Source organism: Mus caroli, unplaced genomic scaffold (genome assembly GCF_978045245.1).
Source record: "Mus caroli unplaced genomic scaffold, Mus_caroli_1 scaffold_10, whole genome shotgun sequence".
NCBI lineage: Eukaryota > Metazoa > Chordata > Mammalia > Rodentia > Muridae > Mus > Mus caroli.
Window position 1 is genome coordinate 86,620,947 of NW_028227265.1, and position 18,451 is coordinate 86,639,397.

Below are 18,451 nucleotides of genomic sequence, written 5' to 3' on the forward strand. Positions count from 1 at the left end.
TGCTTCAGTGCTTCTTAGAAGGGTGAAACAAAATACTCACAAGAGGAAAATATGGAGACAAAGTATGGAGCAGAGACTGAAGGAAAGGCCATACAGAGACTACCCCAACTGGGAATCCCTCCCATATACATTCTCCAAAACCAGATGCTGCTGTGGATACTGGGAAGTGATTGCTGACCGAAACCTGATAAGGCTGCCTGTCTCCTGGGAGGTTCTACCAGAGCCTGAGGACTACAAAGGAGGATACTCACAGCCAACCATTGGACTGAGCATGCTTTCCTAGATGGAGGAGATGGAGAAGTGACTGAAGGAGTTGAAGAGCTTTGCAGCCCTATGAGTGAAACAACATTGTCAACAGGACATAACTCAAAGAATTCCTGGGGACTGGACCACAAACCAAAGAGTACACATGGAGTGTCCCATGGCTCCAGACACATATGTGACAGAGGATGGCCTTGTGACCTCAACCGGAGTAGAGGGTCTTGGGCCTGAGGGTGTTCTATGATCCAGTGAGGGATGTCAGGGCAGGAATGCAGGATTGGGGGGGGGGAGAGCACCCTCATAGAGGCAGGGTGAGGGTAGATAGGATAGGAAGTTTCCAAAGGGGAGACCTGGAAAGGAGAAAACATTTGAAATGTAAATAGAAAATATCCAATACAAAAAAAATGTTAAAAACAAACAACAACAACAACAAAAATCTCCATTATGGAGAACAGAATACATCTTTGGGAGCTGTTTACAGAAATTATTGTCAATCACTACTGGTTATTACTAATGTTGTTGGTTACAAGCTACAACTAATGATAAGACAATATTGATGTTGATACCACATACTTATGGCATATAACACAGAGAAATCTAGATTATAGTAAACTGGAGACTTCAATCTTCAGGCAAGCTTTCATATGTATCTTTAAAGTGCCTTATTTGCTTCCAGAATAAAGATGATAATAATCTTACCCAGATGTCACATAGCTATGCAAAGCTATAGTAATGGACTGCCTATAAGATACTTGTAGATTTAGTAATGAAAATCATGGCAAGAATGTTCATAGGTTCAACAATTCTGTTCCTATTGTATTTAAGTTAAACCTCATGATATGGAACCCATATTTCTATTATTTATGTTTAGACTAAGTCAGATGGCCTACAGGAATAACTACAACTTTTAGTCCACTTAATGAATATTATAAATAAATGGCTTCTAATGACATATTGCTATACTCATAGATGAGACTATAACTCAGCTCTCAACAAAGAAGTTTCTTCAAGCAATGGATTGTGAATGACACAGAGACCACACTGAACAATACACAGAAAATGAGAAACCTTGGAGTGGTCTGCTAAAAATATAATGGTCCTTATCAAAATGCTAGCCTCAATACTCAGAGATTGGTGTGGAAAAAGAAAGGTAAACATTCTATGAACCAGTTTAGATGGATGGTTAAGGAAACAGCATTTCCCAGACATAACAACACAGACACAGACATTAATTCACAAAAACACAAATATTGAAAAAAAATGACCTGTTGATACTCACTCCACAGAGCATCCCAACAAGAAAGAAAGGGGACATAAAGTCTCACCTATAGATAAACATAATCAAACTATTTAGTATGAAAAAAAAATTCAGATATGTCTAAAAAGTCCCACTCCAAGCTAAAACACTATATGCAAGTGATAAAATTGCAGGGAAAGGAAAAATTGGTTTTCCTTAATAGAGTAAACTGTATTCTAACCCCACTCACTCATTTGTGTGCACAAATGATGATCACACATAATAGGCCAACAGTTAATGGAATCTAGGTTTTTCAGTGTTTTGTTTTGTCATTGTTGTTGTTTTATTTCTTGTTATTTTGCTTTGTTTTAAGACAGAGAGAAAACATAAAGTTGAGTAGGTTAGAATGGGGAGATGGACCTGGGATGAGTTCCTGAATGGAAAGGAATGTACTAAAATATAAAGTACAAAATTCTCAAAGAAAAAAAAAAATAACCTGGAAGTTTCAATGGAGCACACAGGTAAGTGATAAAGCACGCAGAATTTAGCAGTATTAAACAGCACATAAACAAGTCCTCACCACTTTCTAATCAACCTATAAAATGCACTACCCCAAGATTTGTGTAGTCTCAGTTATTGGTTATTCCACTGCCAAAGAAATTCACACCGATGCTGGTTCTCAGCCCTCCTCTTCCAAATTCATCCCATATAGTAGCTTGAATAGCAGTTCTATGACATAGACAATGCATCTACATGTGCAGGTGTTCAATGTCTGGGGGGGTGGGGGGGAGGGCTGTACTCAGTGACCTAAGAAAGGTAAAACCAATGGCAGACATTTGAATTCGTAATAATATATTTTAAAAGAAGTGAAATTATTTTCCATAATGTTAAGTGCTTTGAGTATTCCTTACTCTGGCCAATACTAAATAAAATGGAGCAGTAATAATAAATGAACATAACAGGGAGATCTCATTGTTTTACAGTGTGTGAGGAGTAATACAAGTTTAGAAATGAGATTTGCTCACACCAGAGACACCAGAGCATAGCAGCGTATAAGGAGAAAGAAGTTGGACTTACTGACATGAAAGTGGAAACCAAATAACTTTGGTTGATGTGGTAGAGGAACAATTGGGAAGAATCTCAGGAGTTGCCAGGTTCTATGAAAGGAGAGGCTTCTGTTGCTAGGCACATGAATCTAGAACTTACTCCATGAGAGACAAGTGAAGGACTTATATTCTCTTGTGCATCCTCAAACAACAACCATTATTCCTGAGATAGGATGTAAAAATGTTTTACGAGCAAGACAATAACAATTAAAAGAACATAGGCATCACTTAACCTGATGGTAAGCCTTTTGAACATTCAGTAAACAACAAAAGCACAAACAATTAGTAGTTGAACACATACAGAACTCAATATCTTGCAAATTTTTCATGTTTGGGGATGACATTAATTTTCTTTAAATATTTCCACTCTCTTCTATTTTGTTCTAGTGGCTTTAAAGTTTTTAGTTTGATTCACAACATCCTAAATTATTAGAGATCTTAGGTGGTAAATGGCTGGATATAAATTTGATGAGGTTGTAAGAGAAAAGGGTAAGGTAAAATCTGATGTCTGAGAGCCAAAGTCAAATCTATGTTGTAATAGTTGAACCAAATTATAGATTTATAAAAAGGTATTTTTCTCTCAAGTTGTGGATGCTAAAAAGCATTGGGTACAGTAATGAATGACTGAGCTTGCTCAATCTCTCAAGTTTGGTTTTTAACCTATTACTATATTTTGAGTCACTAATTTTGACATACTTTTCTTTTTGTGATTATTGATATTTTATTTGCTAGAGACTGTAACTTTCCTGCATCCCACATAGATTATTGTCCTTGCACTACTAAGAACATACTGATTGAAGTATTCGTGCAAATAGATGAACCTATTTATCAACCCACAATCAGTGGTTATACTTTTTTTACATTTATTTTTTATTAGATATTTTCTTTATTTACATTTCAAATGTTATCCCCTTTCCTGGGATCCCCATCAAAAATCACTTTCCCTACCCTTTCCCCCTCCCACTGCTCACCAACCCACCCACTCCTGCTTCTTGGACCTGGCATTCCCCTACACTGGAACATAGAGTCTTCACAGGAGCAAGGGCCTCTCCTCCCATTGATGACTCTATAGGCCATCCTCTGGTACAATTGTAGTGGGAGCCATGAGTCCCACCATCTGTACTCTATGGTCGGTGATTTACCCCCTGGGAGCTCTGGAGGTACTGGCTAGTTCATATTGTTATTCCACCTATGGGGCTGCAAACCCCTTCAGCTCCTTTTGGGATCTATCTCCAGCTCCTGCATTGGGACCCTGTGCTCAGTCCAATGGTAAGCTGTGAGCATCCATTTCTGTATTTGTCAGGCACTGCCAGAGACTCTCAGGAGACAGCTATATAACCCTCCTGTCAGCAAATACTTGTTGGTATCCACAATAGTGTCTGGGTTTGGTGATTGTATATGGATGAGCAGTCTCTGGATGGTCTTTCCTTCAGTCTCTGCTACACACTTTGTCTCTATAACTCCTTCTATGGGTATTTTGTTCCCCCTTCAAAGTATCCACAGTTTGGTCTTCCTTCTTCTTGAATTTCATGTGGTTAGTAAAATGTATCTTGGGTATTCTGAGCTTCTGGGCTAATATCCACTTATCTGTGAGTGTATACAATGTGTGTTCTTTTCTGATTGGGTTACCTCACTCAGGATGATATCCTCCAGATCCATCCATTTGCCTAAGAATTTCATAAATTCATTCTCTTTAATACCTAGCTAGTACTCCATTGTGTAAATGTACTACATTTTCTGTATCCATTCCTCTGTTAAGGGACATCTGGGTTCTTTCCAGCTTCTGGCTATTATAAATAAGGCTGCAATGAACATAATGGAGCATGTGTCCTTATTATATGTTGGAACATCTTCTGAGTATATGCCCAGGAGTGGTGTTAGTTGGTCTTCAGCTAGTATTATGTACAATTTTCTGATGAACCACCAAACTGATTTCCAGAGTGATTGTACCAGCTTACCATTCCACCAGCAATGGAGGAGAGTTCCTCTTTGTCCACAACTTCACCAGCATCTGAAGTCACCTGAGTTTTTCATCTTAGCCATTCTGACTGGTGTGAGGTGGAATCTCAGGGTTGTTTTGATTTGTATTTCCCTGATGGCTAAGGATGTTGAACATTTCTTTACGTGCTTCTCAGCCATTCAGTATTCCTTGGTTGTGAATCCTTTGTTTAGATCTGTGCCCCACTTTTTAATATGGTTATTTGATTCTCTGGAGTCTCACTTCTTGAGTTCTTTGTATATATTGGATATTAGCCCTCTGTCAGATGTAGGATGGGTAACGATCTTTTTCCAATCTGTTGGTTGCGATTTTGTCCTATTGACAGTGTCCTTAGCCTTACAGAAGATTTGCAATTTTATGTGGTCCAATTTGTCGATTCTTGATCTTAGGGCAGAACCTATTGGTGTTCTGTTCAGGAAATTTTTGCCTCTGCCCATGTCCTTGAGGCTCATCTACACTTCACTGTATATGTAGTGCATCTTGTTCCTTAGTTTTTATTTCAAAATAGTAACACACTAAATATACAAGACAAGAGAGAAAGAGAAAGCTCATTTGGTAAAATGAATGTTGCAAAGGAATGAGAGGAAATAACCAAAATAACCAAAACCTATGTGAAATATTTTGTTGGTTGACAGTGCTTGAAATGCCAGCCATAGAAACAATCCCACTAAAATCAGGGGCTAGACAAGGCTGCCCACTTTCTCCCTACGTTTTCAATATAGTACTTGAAGTCCTAGCCAGAGCAATTCCACAACAAAAGAAGATCATGGGGATACAAATTGGAAGGGAAGAAGTCAAAATATCACTATTTGCAGATGATATTATAGTATATATAAGTGACCCTAAACATTCCACCAGAGAACTTCTAAACCTGATAAACAACTTCAGCACAGTAGCTGGATATAAAATTAACTCAAACAAATCAGTGGCCTTTATTTACACAAAGGATAAACAGGATGAGAAAGAAATTAGGGAAACAACACCCTTCACAATAGTCAAAAATAATATAAAATACCTGGGGTGTGACTCTAACTGAGGAAGTGAAAGATCTATATGACAAGAACTTCAAGTCTCTGAAGAAAGAAATATAATATCTCAGAAGATGGAAAGATCTCCCATGCTCATGGATTGGCAGGATTAATATAGTAAAAATTGCTATCCTGCCGAAAGCAATCTACAGATTCAGTGCAATCCCCATCAAAATTCCACCTCAATTGTTCACTGAGTTAGAAAGGGCAATTTGAAAATTCATCTGGAATAACCAAAAAACTAGGATATCAAAAACTATTCTTTTTTTTAATTAGGTATTTTCCTCATTTACATTTCCAATGCTATCCCAAAACCCCCATACCCTCCCACCCACCCACTCACACTTTTTGGCCCTGGTGTTCCCCTGTACTGGAGCATATAAAGTTTGCAACTCCAATGGGCCTCTCTTTCCAGTGATGGGCGACTAGGCCACCTTTTGATACATATGCAGCTAGAGTCAAGAGCTCTGGGGTACTGGTTAGTTCTTAATGTTGTTCCACCTATAGAGTTGAAGATCCCTTTAGCTCCTTGGCTACTTTCTCTACATCCTATATTGGGGGCCCTGTGATCCATCCAATACCTAACTGTGAGCAACCACTTCTGTGTTTGCTAGGCCCCAGCATAGTCTCACAAGAGACAGCTATATCTGGGTCCTTTCAGCAAAATATTGCTAGTGTATGCAATGGTGTCAGCGTTTGGAGGCTGATTATCAGATAGATCCCTGGATATGGCAGTCTTTAGATGGTCCATCCTTTCATCACAGCTCCAAACTTTGTCTCTGTAACTCCTTCCATGGGTGTTTTGTTTCCAATTCTAAGAAGGGGCACAGTGTCCACACTTTGGTCATCATTCTTCTTGAGTTTCCTGTGTTTAGCAAATTGTATCTTATATCTTGGGTATCCTAAGTTTTGGGGCTAATATCCACTGATCAATGAGTACATATTGTGTGAGTTCCTTTGTGATTGTGTTACCTCACTCAGGATGATGCCCTCCAGGTCCATCCATTTGCCTAGGAATTTCATAAATCCATTCCTTTTTTTTTTAATAGTTTGCTATTTTTTTAAGACTTATTTATTTATTATGTTTAAGTACAGGGCATCAGATCTCATTACAGATGGTTGTGAGCCACTATGTGGTTGCTGGGGTTTGAACTCAGGACCTCTGGAAGAGCAGTCTGTGCTCTTAACCACTGAGCCATCTCTCCAGCCCTAAATCCATTCCTTTTAATAGCTGAGTAGTACTCCATTGTGTAAATGTACCACATTTTCTGCATCCATTCCTCTGTTGAAGGGCTTCTGGGTTCTTTCCAGCTTCTGGCTATTATAAATAAGGCTGCTATGAACATCGTGGAGCATGTGTCCTTCTTACAGTTGGAACATCTTCTGGATATATGCCCAGGAGAGGTATTGCTGGATCCTCTGGTAGTATTATGTCCAATTTTCTGAGGAACCGCCAGACTGATTTCCAGAGTGGTTGTACAAGCTTGCAATCCCACCAACAATGAAGGAGTTTTCCTCTTTCTCCACATCCTCGCCAGCATCTGCTGTCACCTGAATTTTTGATCTTAGCCATTCTGACTGGTGTGAGGTGGAATCTCAGGGTTGTTTTGATTTGCATTTGCCTGATGATTAAGGATGCTGAACATTTTTTCAGGTGCTTCTCTGCCATTCAGTATTCCTCAGGTGAGAATTCTTTGTTCAGTTCTGAGCCCCATTTTTAATGGGGTTATTTGATTTTTCTGGAGTCCACCTTCTTGAGTTCTTTATATGTAGTAGATATTAGTCCCCTATCTGATTTAGGATAGGTAAAGATCCTTTCCCAATCTGTTGGTGGTCTTTTTGTCTTATTGAAGGTGTCTTTTGCCTTGCAGAAGCTTTGCAACTTTATGATGTCCCATTTATCAATTCTCATTCTTACAGCACAAGCCTTTGCTGTTCTATTCAGGATTTTTTTTCCCCTGTACCCATATCTTCGAGGCTTTTCCCTACTTTCTCCTCTATAAGTTTCAGTGTCTCTGGTTTTATGTGGAGTTCCTTATTCCACTTAGATTTGACCTTAGTACAAGGAGATAGGAATGGATCAATTCACATTCTTCTACATGATAACCGCCAGTTGTGCCAGCACCATTTGTTGAAAATGCTGTCGTTTTCCACTGGATGGTTTTTGCTCCCTTGTCGAAGATCAAGTGACCATAGGTGTGTGGGTTCATTTCTGGGTCTTCAATTCTATTCCATTGGTCGACTTGTTTGTCACTATACCAGTACCATGCAGTTTTTATCATAATTGCTCTGTAGTACAGCTTTAGGTCAGGCAAGGTGACTCCACCAGAGGTTCTTTTATCCTTGAGATGAATTTTTGCTATCCTAGGTTTTTTGTTGTTCCAGATGAATTTGCAGATTGCCCTTTCTAATTCCTTAAAGAATTGAGTTGGAATTTTGATGGGGATTGCATTGAATCTGTAGATTGCTTTTGGCAAGATAGCCATTTTTACAATGTTGATCCTGCCAATCCATGAGCATGGGAGATCATTCCATATTCTGAGATCTTCTTTAACTTCTTTCTTCAGAGACTTGAAGTTTTTATCATACAGATCTTTCACTTCCTTAGATAGAATCACGTCAAGGTATTTTATATTGTTTGTGACTATTGAGAAGGTTGTTGTTTGCCTAATTTCTCTCTCAGCCTGTTTATTCTTTGTGTACAGGAAGGCCATTGACTTGTTTGAGTTAATTTTATATACAGCTACTTCACCAAAGCTGTTTATCATGATTAGGAATTCTCTGGTGGAATTTTTAGGTTCACTTATATATACTATCATATCATCAGCAAAAACTGATATTTTGACTTCATCTTTTCCAATTTGTATCCCCTTGATCTCCTTTTGTTGTCAAATTGCTCTGGCTAGGACTTCAAGTACTATGTTGAATAGGTAGAGAGAAAGGGGGCAGCCTTGTCTATTCCCTGATTTTAGTGGGATTATTTCATGCTTCTCACCATTTTCTTTGATGTTGGCTACTGGCTTGCTGTAGATTGCTTTTATCATGTTTAGGTATGGGCTTTAAATTCCTGATCTTTCCAAGACTTATGATGAATGGGTGTTGGATCTTGTCGAATGCTTTTTCCGTGTCTTTGGAGATGATCATGTGTTTTTATCTTTGAGTTTGTTTATATAATGGATTACATTGATGGATTTCCGTATATTAAACCATCCCTGCATCCCTGGAATAAAACCTACTTGGTCAGGATAGATGATTGCTTTAATGTGTTCTTGGATTTGGTTAGGGAGAATTTTATTGAGTATTTTTGCATCTATATTCATAAGGGAAATTGGTCTGAAGTTCTCTATCTTTGTTGGATTTTTCTGTGGTTTAGGTATCAGAGTAATTGTGGCTTCATAGAATGAGTTGGGTAGAGTTCTCTCTACTTCTATTTTGTGGAATAGTTTGTGCAGACTGGAATTAGATCTTCTTTGAAGGTCTGGTAGAACTCTGCACTAAACCCGTCTGGTCCTGGGCCTTTTTTGGCTGGGAGACTAGTAATGACTGCTTCTATATCTTTAGGGGATATGGGACTGTTTAGATCGTTAACTTGATCCTGATTTAACTTTGGTACCTGGTATCTGTCTAGAAATTGGTCCATTTCATCCAGGTTTTCCAGTTTTGTTGAGTATAGCCTTTTGTAGATGGATCTGATGGTGTTTTAGATTTCTTCAGGATCTGTGGTTATGTCTCACTTTCATTTCTGATTTTGTTAATTAGGATGTTGTCCCTGTGCCCTCTAGTGAGTCTAGGTAAGGGTTTATCTATCTTGTTGATTTTCTCAAAGAAGCAACTCCGAGTTTGGTTAATTCTTTGAATAGTTCTTGTTTCCACTTGGTTGATTTCGCCACTGAGTTTGATTATTTCCTGCCATCTACTCCTCTTGGGTGAATTTTCTTCCTTTTTTTCTAGAGCTTTTAGATGTGTTGTCTAGATGCTAGTGTGTGCTCTCTTGGTCAGGATTGATGATTGTTTTGATGTGTTCTTGGATTCGGTTAGCAAGAACTTTATTGAGGATTTTTGCATCGATATTCATAAGGGAAATTGGTCTGAAATTCTCTATCTTTGTTGGGTCTTTTTATGGTTTAGGTATCAGAGTAATTGTGGCTTCATAGAATGAGTGGGATAGAGTACCTTCTGTTTCTATTTTGTGGAATAGTTTGTGAAGAACTGGGATTAGATCTTCTTTGAAGCTCTGATAGAACTCTGCATTAAACCAGTCTGGTAGGGGGCTTCTTTTGGTTGGGAGACTATTAATGACTGCTTCTATTTCTTTAGGGGATATTGGACTGTTTAGATCATTAACCTGATCTTGATTTAACTTTGGTATCTGGTATCTGTCTAGAGACTTGTCCATTTCATCCCAGTTCTCCAGTTTTGTTGAGTATAGTCTTTTGTAGTAGGATCTGATAGTGTTTTGGATTTCTTCAGGATCTGTTGTTATGTCTCCCTTGTCATTTCTGATTTTGTTAATTAGGATGCTTTCCTTGTGCCCTTCAGTGAGTCTGGCTAAGGGTTTATCTATCTTGTTGATTTTCTCAAAGAACCAGTTCCTCAATTGGTTGATTCTTTGAATAGTTCTTCTTCTTTCCACTTGGTTCATTTCGCCCCGAGTTTGATTATTTCCTGCTGTCTTCTTCTCTTGGGTGAATTTGCTTCCTTTTGTTCTAGAGCTTTTAGGTGTGTTGTCAAACTGCTAATATGTGCTCTTTCTAGTTTCTTTTTGGAGGCACTCAGAGTCATGAGTTTTCCTCTTAGAAATGCTTTCATTGTGACCCATAAAATTGGGTATGTTGTGGCTTCATTTTTATTATACTCCAAAAAATCCTTAATTTCTTTGGTTATTCCTTCCTTGACCAAGGTATCATTGAGAAGAGTGTTGTTCAGTTTCCACGTGAATGTTGGCTTTCTATTATTTATTTTGTTGTTGAAGATCAGCCTTAGTCCATGCTGATCTGATAGGATTCATTGGACAATTTCAATAGTTTTGTATATGTTGAGGCTTGTTTTGTGACCAATTATGTGGTCAATTTTGGAGAAGGTACCATGAGGTGCTGAGAAGAAGGTATATCCTTTTGTTTTAGGATAAAATGTTCTGTAGATATCTGTTAGATCCATTTGTTTCATAAATTCTGTTAGTTTTACTGTATCCCTGTTTAGTTTTTGTTTCCATGATTTGTCTCTTGGTGAAAGTGGTGTGTTGAAGTCTCATACTATTATTGTGTGAGGTGCAATGTGTGCTTTGAACTTTACTAAAGTTTCTTTAATGAATGTGGCTGCCCTAGTATTTTGAGCATAGATATTCAGAATTGATTTACCTTTGATGAGTATGAAGTGCCCCTCCTTGTCTTTTTTGATGACTTTGGTTTGGAAGTCGATTTTATTAGATATTAGAATGGCTTCTCCAGTTTGTTTCTTCCTACCATTGGCTTAGAAAATTGTTTTCCAACCTTTCATTCTGAGGTAGTGTCTATCTTTCTCTCTGAGATGAGTTTCCTGTAGGCAGCAGAATGTTGGGTCCTGTTTGTGTAGCCAGTCTGTTAGTCTATGTTTTTTTATTAGGGAGTTGAGTCCATTGATATTAAGAGATATTAAAGAAACATAATTGTTGCTTCCTATTATTTTTTTGTTACAGTTGGCATTCTGTTCTTTTGGCTGTCTTCTTTTAGGTTTGTTGAGGGATTACCTTCCTGCTTTTTCTAGGATGTGGTTTCCGTCCTTGTATTGGTTTTTTCTGTTATTATCCTTTGAAGGGCTGGATTCGTGGAAAGATAATGTGTGAATTTGGTATTGTCGTGGAATACTTTGGTTTCTCCATCTATGGTAATTTAGGGTTTGGCTTGGTATAGTACCCTGGGCTGGAATTTTTGTTCTCTTAGTATCTGTATAACATCTGTTCAGGCCCTTCTGGCTTTTTTAGTCTCTAGTGAAAAATCTGGTGTAATTCTGATAGGCCTGCCTTTATATGTTACTTGACCTTTTTCCCTTACTGCTTTTAGTATTCTACCTTTGTTTAGTGCATTTGTTGTTCTGATTATTATGTGTCGGGAGGAATTTCTTTTCTGGTCCATGCTATTTGGAGTTCTGTAGGCTTCTTGTATGTTCGTAGGCATCTCTTTCTTTAGGTTTGGTAAGTTTTCTTCTATAATTTTGTTGAAGATATTTGCAGGTCCTTTGAGTTGAAAATCTTCATTCTCATCTATTCCTATTATCGGTAGGTTTGGTCTTCTCATTGTGTCCTGGATTTCTGGATGTTTTGAGTTAGGATCTTCTTGCATTTTGTATTTTCTTTGATTTTTGTGCCGATGTTCTCTATGGAATCTTCTGTACCTGAGATTCTCTCTTCCATCTCTTGTATTCTCTTGCTGATGCTCGAATCTATGGTTCCAGGTTTCTTTCCTAGGGTTTCTATCTCCAGGGATGCCTGACTTTGGGTTTTCTTCATTGTGTCTACTTTCCTTTTTAGGTCTTGGATGGTTTTATTCAATTCCATTACCTGTTTGGTTGTGTTTTCCTGCAATTCTTTAAGGGATTTTTGTGCTTCCTCTTTAATGTCTTCTACCTGTTTAGCAGTGTTCTCCTCTATTTCTTTAAGTGAGTCATTAAAGTCCTTCTTGATGTCCTCTACCATCATCATGAGATATGCTTTTAAATCCAGGTCTAGCTTTTCGGGTGTGTTGGGGTGCTCTGGACTGGGTGAAGTGGGAGTGCTGGGTTCTGGTGATGGTGTGTGGTCTTGGTTTCTGTTAGTAAGATTCTTACCTTTACTTCGCCATCTGGTAATCTCTGGAGTTAGTTGTTATAGTTTTCTCTGTTTAGAGATTGTTCTTCTGGTGATTCTGTTTCCCTCTATCAGCAGACATGGGAGACTAGCTCTCTCCTCTGAGTTTCAGTGGTCAGAGCACTCTCTGCAGGCAAGCTCTCCTCTTACAGGGAAGGTGCACAGATATCTGGTGTTTAAACTTCCTGGCCGAAGATGAAGGCCCAAAACAGGACCTTTCCCAGAAGCTGTGTTGCTTTGGCCTGTCCCAGAAGCTGTCAGCTTCTGTGGTGCACACTCTCACCTGTGCAGACTATGTTCTGTGGAGTCCCGAAACCAAGATGGCTATTGCCGATCCTGAGCCTCCCGGGACTGGCTGACACCTGTCCTCTGGCTGGGAGGGTGGCTGGATGTCTGGAGCCCAAAAAGGGCACTGCCTCAGAAGCTCTGTGGCTGCCACCTGTCCCAGAAGCTGTCAGCTTCTGTGGTGCACACTCTCACCTGTGCAGACTTGCAAAAACTATTGTTAGCAATAAAAGAACCTTTGGTGGAATCACCATGCCTGACTTCAATCTGTACTACAGAGCAATTGTGAGAAAAAAAAAACTGCATGGTGCTGGTACAGTGACAGAAAGGTAGATTGAATTGAAGACCCAGAAATGAACCTACATAACTATGGACACCTGATCTTTGACAAAGGAGCTAAAACCATCCAGTGGAAAAAAGACAGCATTTTCAACAAATGATGCTGGCACAACTGGCAGATATCATGTAGAAGAATTCAAATTGATCCATTCTTATCTCCTTGTAAAAAGCTCAAATCTAAGTGGATCAAAGACCTCCACATAAAACCAAGGACCCTGAAATTTATAGAGGAGAAAGTAGGGAAAACCCTCGAAGATACAGGCACAGGGGAAAAAATCCCTAAACAGAACAGCAATGGCCTGTGCTGTAAGATCAAGAATTGACAAATGGGACCTCATAAAATTGCAAAGCTTCAGTAGGGCAAAAGATACTGTCAATAAGACAAAAAGTCCACCAACAGATTGGGACAGAATTTTTACCAATCCTAAATCTAATAGGGGACTAATATCCAATATATATAAAAAGCTCAAGAAGCTGAAATCCAGAAATTCAAATAACCCCCTTAAAAGAAGGGGTACAGAGCTAAACAAAGAATTCTCAACAGAGGAATACTGAAGGGCTGAGAAGCACTTGAAAAAATGTTCAACTCCCTTAATCATTAGGGAAATGCAAGTCAAAACAACACTGAGATTCCACCTCACACCATTCAGAATGGCTAGGATCAAAAATTTAGGTGTCAGCAGATGCTGCGAGGATGTGGAGAAGGAGTAACACTCCTCCGTTGCTGGTGGGATTGCAAGGTTGTATAACCACTCTGGAAATCAGTCTGGCGGCTCCTCAGAAAACGGTACATAGTACTACCAGTAGATCCAGCAATACCTCTCCTGACCATATACCCAGATTTTCCAATATGTAATAAGGACACATGCTCCACTATGTTCATAGCAGCCGTATTTATAATAGCCAGAAGCTGGAAAGGACCCAGATGTCCCTCAACAGAGGAATAGATACAGAAAATGTGGTACATTTACACATTGGAGTACTACTCAGCTATTAAAAACAATGAATTTATGAAATTCTTGGACAAATGGATGTATCTGGAGGATATCATCCTGAGTGAGGCAACCCAATCACAAAAAAATTCATTAGATATGCACTCCCTGATAAGTGGATATTAGCCCAGAAACCTAGAATACCCAAGATAAAACTTCCAAAACACAAGAAAATCAAGAAGGGAATTAAATATCCATGGAAGGAGTTGCAGAGACAAAGTTTAGAGCTAAGACCAAAGGATAGACCATCAAGAGACTGCCCCACCCAGCGGTCCATCCCATATTCAGCCACCAAATGCAGACACTATTGCATACACGAGAAAGATTTTGCTGAACGGACTCTGATATAGCTGTCTCCTGTGAGGCTTTGCCAGTGCCTGGCAAATACAGAAGTGGATGCTCACAGTCATCTATAGGATGGAACCCAGGGCCCCCAATGTAGGAGCTAGAGAAAGTATAAAAGAGCTGAAGGGATCTGCAACCCTATAGGTGGAACAAGAATATGAACTAACCAGTACCCCCAGAGCTTGTGTCTCTAGCTGCATATGTATCAGAAGATGGCCTAATTGGCCATCATTGGGAAGAGAGGACCCTTGGTCTAGCACACTTTATATGCCCCAGTACAGGGTAAAGCCAGGGCCAAGAAGTGGGAGTGGGTGCGTAGGGGGAGCAGGGCAGGGAGGGGGGTATAGGGGACTTTTGTGATAGCATTTGAAATGTAAATGAAGAAAATATCCAATAAAAAATAGGAAAAAATAAGAAATGCCAGCCATGAGAAGACAGAAATATGCAGGCATTTAAGGCTTGCTGGTGGGCAATTCTTCCCTCTTTAGAGAGAACCATGTCAGTGATCACCTCTTACTGAGAAACAAGGTGAATGATGACCTAGGATTGAAATCCAAAACTTGTTGTAGGCTTCTCTAAATACAGACAGAAATGCACACACAAACACATATATAGAGAGCCACGTATACACACATGCTTATATACACATACACATTCTTATAAAAGCACAAAATGCAATAAATATATGAAATACTAAACTTTAGTAATAGTTGCACTAACGAGATGCATAGCTCTTGAAGACTCACCAGGATGAGCTATGACCTTTCCACAAATATCAACATGTACACGAGGTTCATGATAACACTATAGTTCACACTCACATGCAGCAATATGAAAACAAGCATATGAAAGAGAAAAATGACAAAAGTTTTCTGCCTGAGAGAAGTTTTGACTACCAAAGCAATGATAAGAGTAAGACAGAAAGAAATAGTCAAGTGTGCTCAGGAAGCAGGACAGTGAGGAGAGTAACAATTTCCATGACTACGTATATAAAAGCAATGGCATTCTTAACATATACAATTACTGTTGTGGATAGGGTAAAATTAGAATATTCTGAAACAATGTATAAATAAGGACAATTAATTAAAATGTTTCATTATATAAGAACTAGAAGTGCTTTAGAAATATATTTACAATCACTACTTCAGGTGAGGAAATATGTTTACAGAAGTGTATACTACAAAATTAAAGGAAAAATAGAACTGCATTGTTTAAACATCTTGGAAAAAAGATTATTTGATTTTAACACATTCTCTGCAGTTATAATCTAACTTAACGACCATGATTTACCAATAGCTATTTTGCCCTTACTTGTGTCTGTTTCCTTCAGTCCTGCCTCTATTATGACTCAACTCTGTCAGAAGACACCAGTGCTGCCTGCAACCACACAAAGTGAGGACTGGGACACCAAGGATTTCTCAAGCTCCTCCTTGGCTCTCTAATAGGATACAATGACTGGGGCTAAGGCCCTGGTCCATAAAAGGAACATGTTCCTTAAGTTCTGCCTGTGGACGATGTTCTTCCTCTGTGCATGGTCACCAATTGGACATGCTAAGTACAGAAGCCTTCCAGAAGTAGTGATACCCTTGAGGGTCACTGTCACTAAAGGAAATAATATTTCACCAGGTTGGCTGTCCTATAGCCTGAACATTGCAGGACAGAGGCACATAATCACTATGAAACCCAAGAAAAACTTGATATCCAGAAACTTCTTATTATTCACTTATACTGACCAAGGTGATCTCCTTGAAGAACAGCCTTTTGTACAGAATGACTGCTACTACCATGGCTACGTGGATGAAGACCCAGAGTCCCTGGTCATTGTCAACACCTGTTTTGGGAGTTTGCAAGGCACACTAGAAATAAATGGCACAATTTATGAAATCATGCCCAAGAGCTCAACATCAACATTTGAACATCTGGCTTACAAAATGGATAATGGGGAGTCAGAATCCTCTCCCATGAGATGTGGGTTATCAGAAGAGGAAATAGCAGGACAAATGAAGCTTCAGGAAAGCAATGCCTCCACTCTTTTGCAAATCCCCTATGAGAATTGGTGGACCCATCACAGGTTTATTGATTACTTTGTAGTAATAGATCATAATCGATATGTTCATAGAAATAACAATACCACGACTTGTATTCAAGATATGTTGCAAGTAGTCAATGGAATAAATGGTTTTTATCTCCAAATACAGACTGATGTGGTTTTAACCAAACTTGAAGTGTGGAGTCAAAATAATCTTATCAATGTAGAAGAAGAAATGTCAAAGGTCCTAGGTGCATTCTGTAAATGGAAGATAAATACGATTGGCAATCGTGTTAGACATGATATCATACACCTTTTTGTCAGACGTGGTTATGGTAAATATTTAGGGTTAGCTAATGTAGGTACAGTTTGTTCATATCTTAACTGTGCAGTTAACAGTTTTCTTACTGATTCGTTATCAGATATGGCATTCATCATAGCACATGAGATGGGTCATAACTTGGGCATGAGGCATGATGTAAGTGCATGTACATGTGGGTTACGTAGCTGCATAATGGCCCCATATAAATCAAATTCTCCAAAATTCAGCAACTGTAGTTATGAAGAAATGTTTTCAGTTGTTACCAAAAGAAATTGCTTGTATGATATTCCAGATGCACTAAAAACAATAAATCTGGTGCCGACCATGTGTGGCAATAAATTGGTTGAAAAAGGAGAGGAGTGTGATTGTGGGAACTCTGAATCCTGTTTACAAGATCCTTGTTGTAGCAGCAACTGTGTTCTCAAACCTGGTGCTAAATGTGCTTTTGGACTTTGTTGCAAAAATTGCCAGTTCCTTCAAACAGGCACTTTGTGTAGACAAGAGAAAAATGAGTGTGACCTTCCAGAGTGGTGCAATGGAACTTCAGGTGAGTGTCCAGAAGATGTGTATAAAGCAGACGGAATCCCTTGCAGCCGTAAGGGTTATTGCTATAAAATGGAATGTAAACAACATGATAAACAGTGTCGGAAGATTTTTGGACACGGAAGTAGAAGTGCAGATGAAATTTGCTACATGGAAATGAACAGACGGGGTGACCGCTTTGGGAACTGTGGCAATGATAGCTCTAAGTATGAAAGATGCAAGCTCGCTGATGTACTCTGTGGGCGAATTCAGTGTGAGAATGTGATACAACTCCCCCAAAGGAGAAACCATGAGACAGTGCATTATACTCACTTCAGTAATATCACCTGCTGGACTATGGACTATCATTTTGGGATCACCATAGATGACGTTGGAGCAGTGAGCGATGGCACAGCTTGTGGTCCAGACTATTTATGTGTTTACAGAAAGTGTGTCAGCAAGTCTGTTCTGGTAAGAAACTGTACACCACAGTTATGCCATATGCAAGGAGTCTGCAACAATAAAGATCACTGCCATTGCAATAACACATGGGAACCACCAGACTGTCAACTACGTGGCTATGGAGGTAGTATAGACAGTGGACCACCTCCAGTGCCTTTATCTCCTTCCAATTGGAGTATGTACTTCCTAGCTTTTATAATTATGTATGTGCTTGGCTTTATTGCTTTGTATGGCATTCGTGAATTAAGGAAAAAAATCCTAAAATAATCGGTGCCAGACTCAGAATCTGGTGGTAAAAGTCTCACTAGAAAAAAACAGAATCTCTGATCTTCAGACTTGCAAAACCTAAAGAAGATGCAACAGTTAAAACAAAACAAAGTAATAATAATAATAAAATGTATCCTATAAAACTGTCTTCAGGTATTAATGTGTAGATATTTTTATCTCTATCGCTCTCTCTCTCTCTCACTCTCTCTCTCTCTCTTTCTCTCTCTCTCTCTCTCTCCTCCCTCTCTGTTTCTGTAAATGTGTGTGTGTGTGTCCATGCCTGCGCACACACACACATACACACACACACACACGTGCACCCATGTGTTTGTTTGAAATCCCAGGTCAGATGTTCTGCATCCTCTACTTTGCTTTAGAATCAAAAGCATTCACCAACAAGTTAAAGAAAGTCCTATACTGTCAGAATTTCATTTCTT

At 39.1% G+C, this 18,451-nt stretch overlaps 1 protein-coding gene across 1 annotated transcript; it reads left to right on the top strand.

Moving 5' to 3' along the window:
- Positions 1-2,724: 2,724 nt before the first annotated feature.
- LOC110300316 (disintegrin and metalloproteinase domain-containing protein 26A-like) lies at positions 2,725-18,087 on the top strand. Its single transcript, XM_085844315.1, has 2 exons — positions 2,725-2,843; positions 15,743-18,087. The coding sequence occupies exon 2, from the start codon at positions 15,864-15,866 to the stop codon at positions 18,012-18,014; it is 2,151 nt and encodes a 716-aa protein (XP_085700441.1). The 5' UTR covers positions 2,725-2,843; positions 15,743-15,863; the 3' UTR covers positions 18,015-18,087.
- Positions 18,088-18,451: the final 364 nt, after the last annotated feature.

Bases quoted from the DNA above. Each gene is read 5' to 3' on its own strand.
- LOC110300316 (XM_085844315.1), top strand. From the start codon at position 15,864: ATGACTGGGGCTAAGGCCCTGGTCCATAAAAGGAACATGTTCCTTAAG.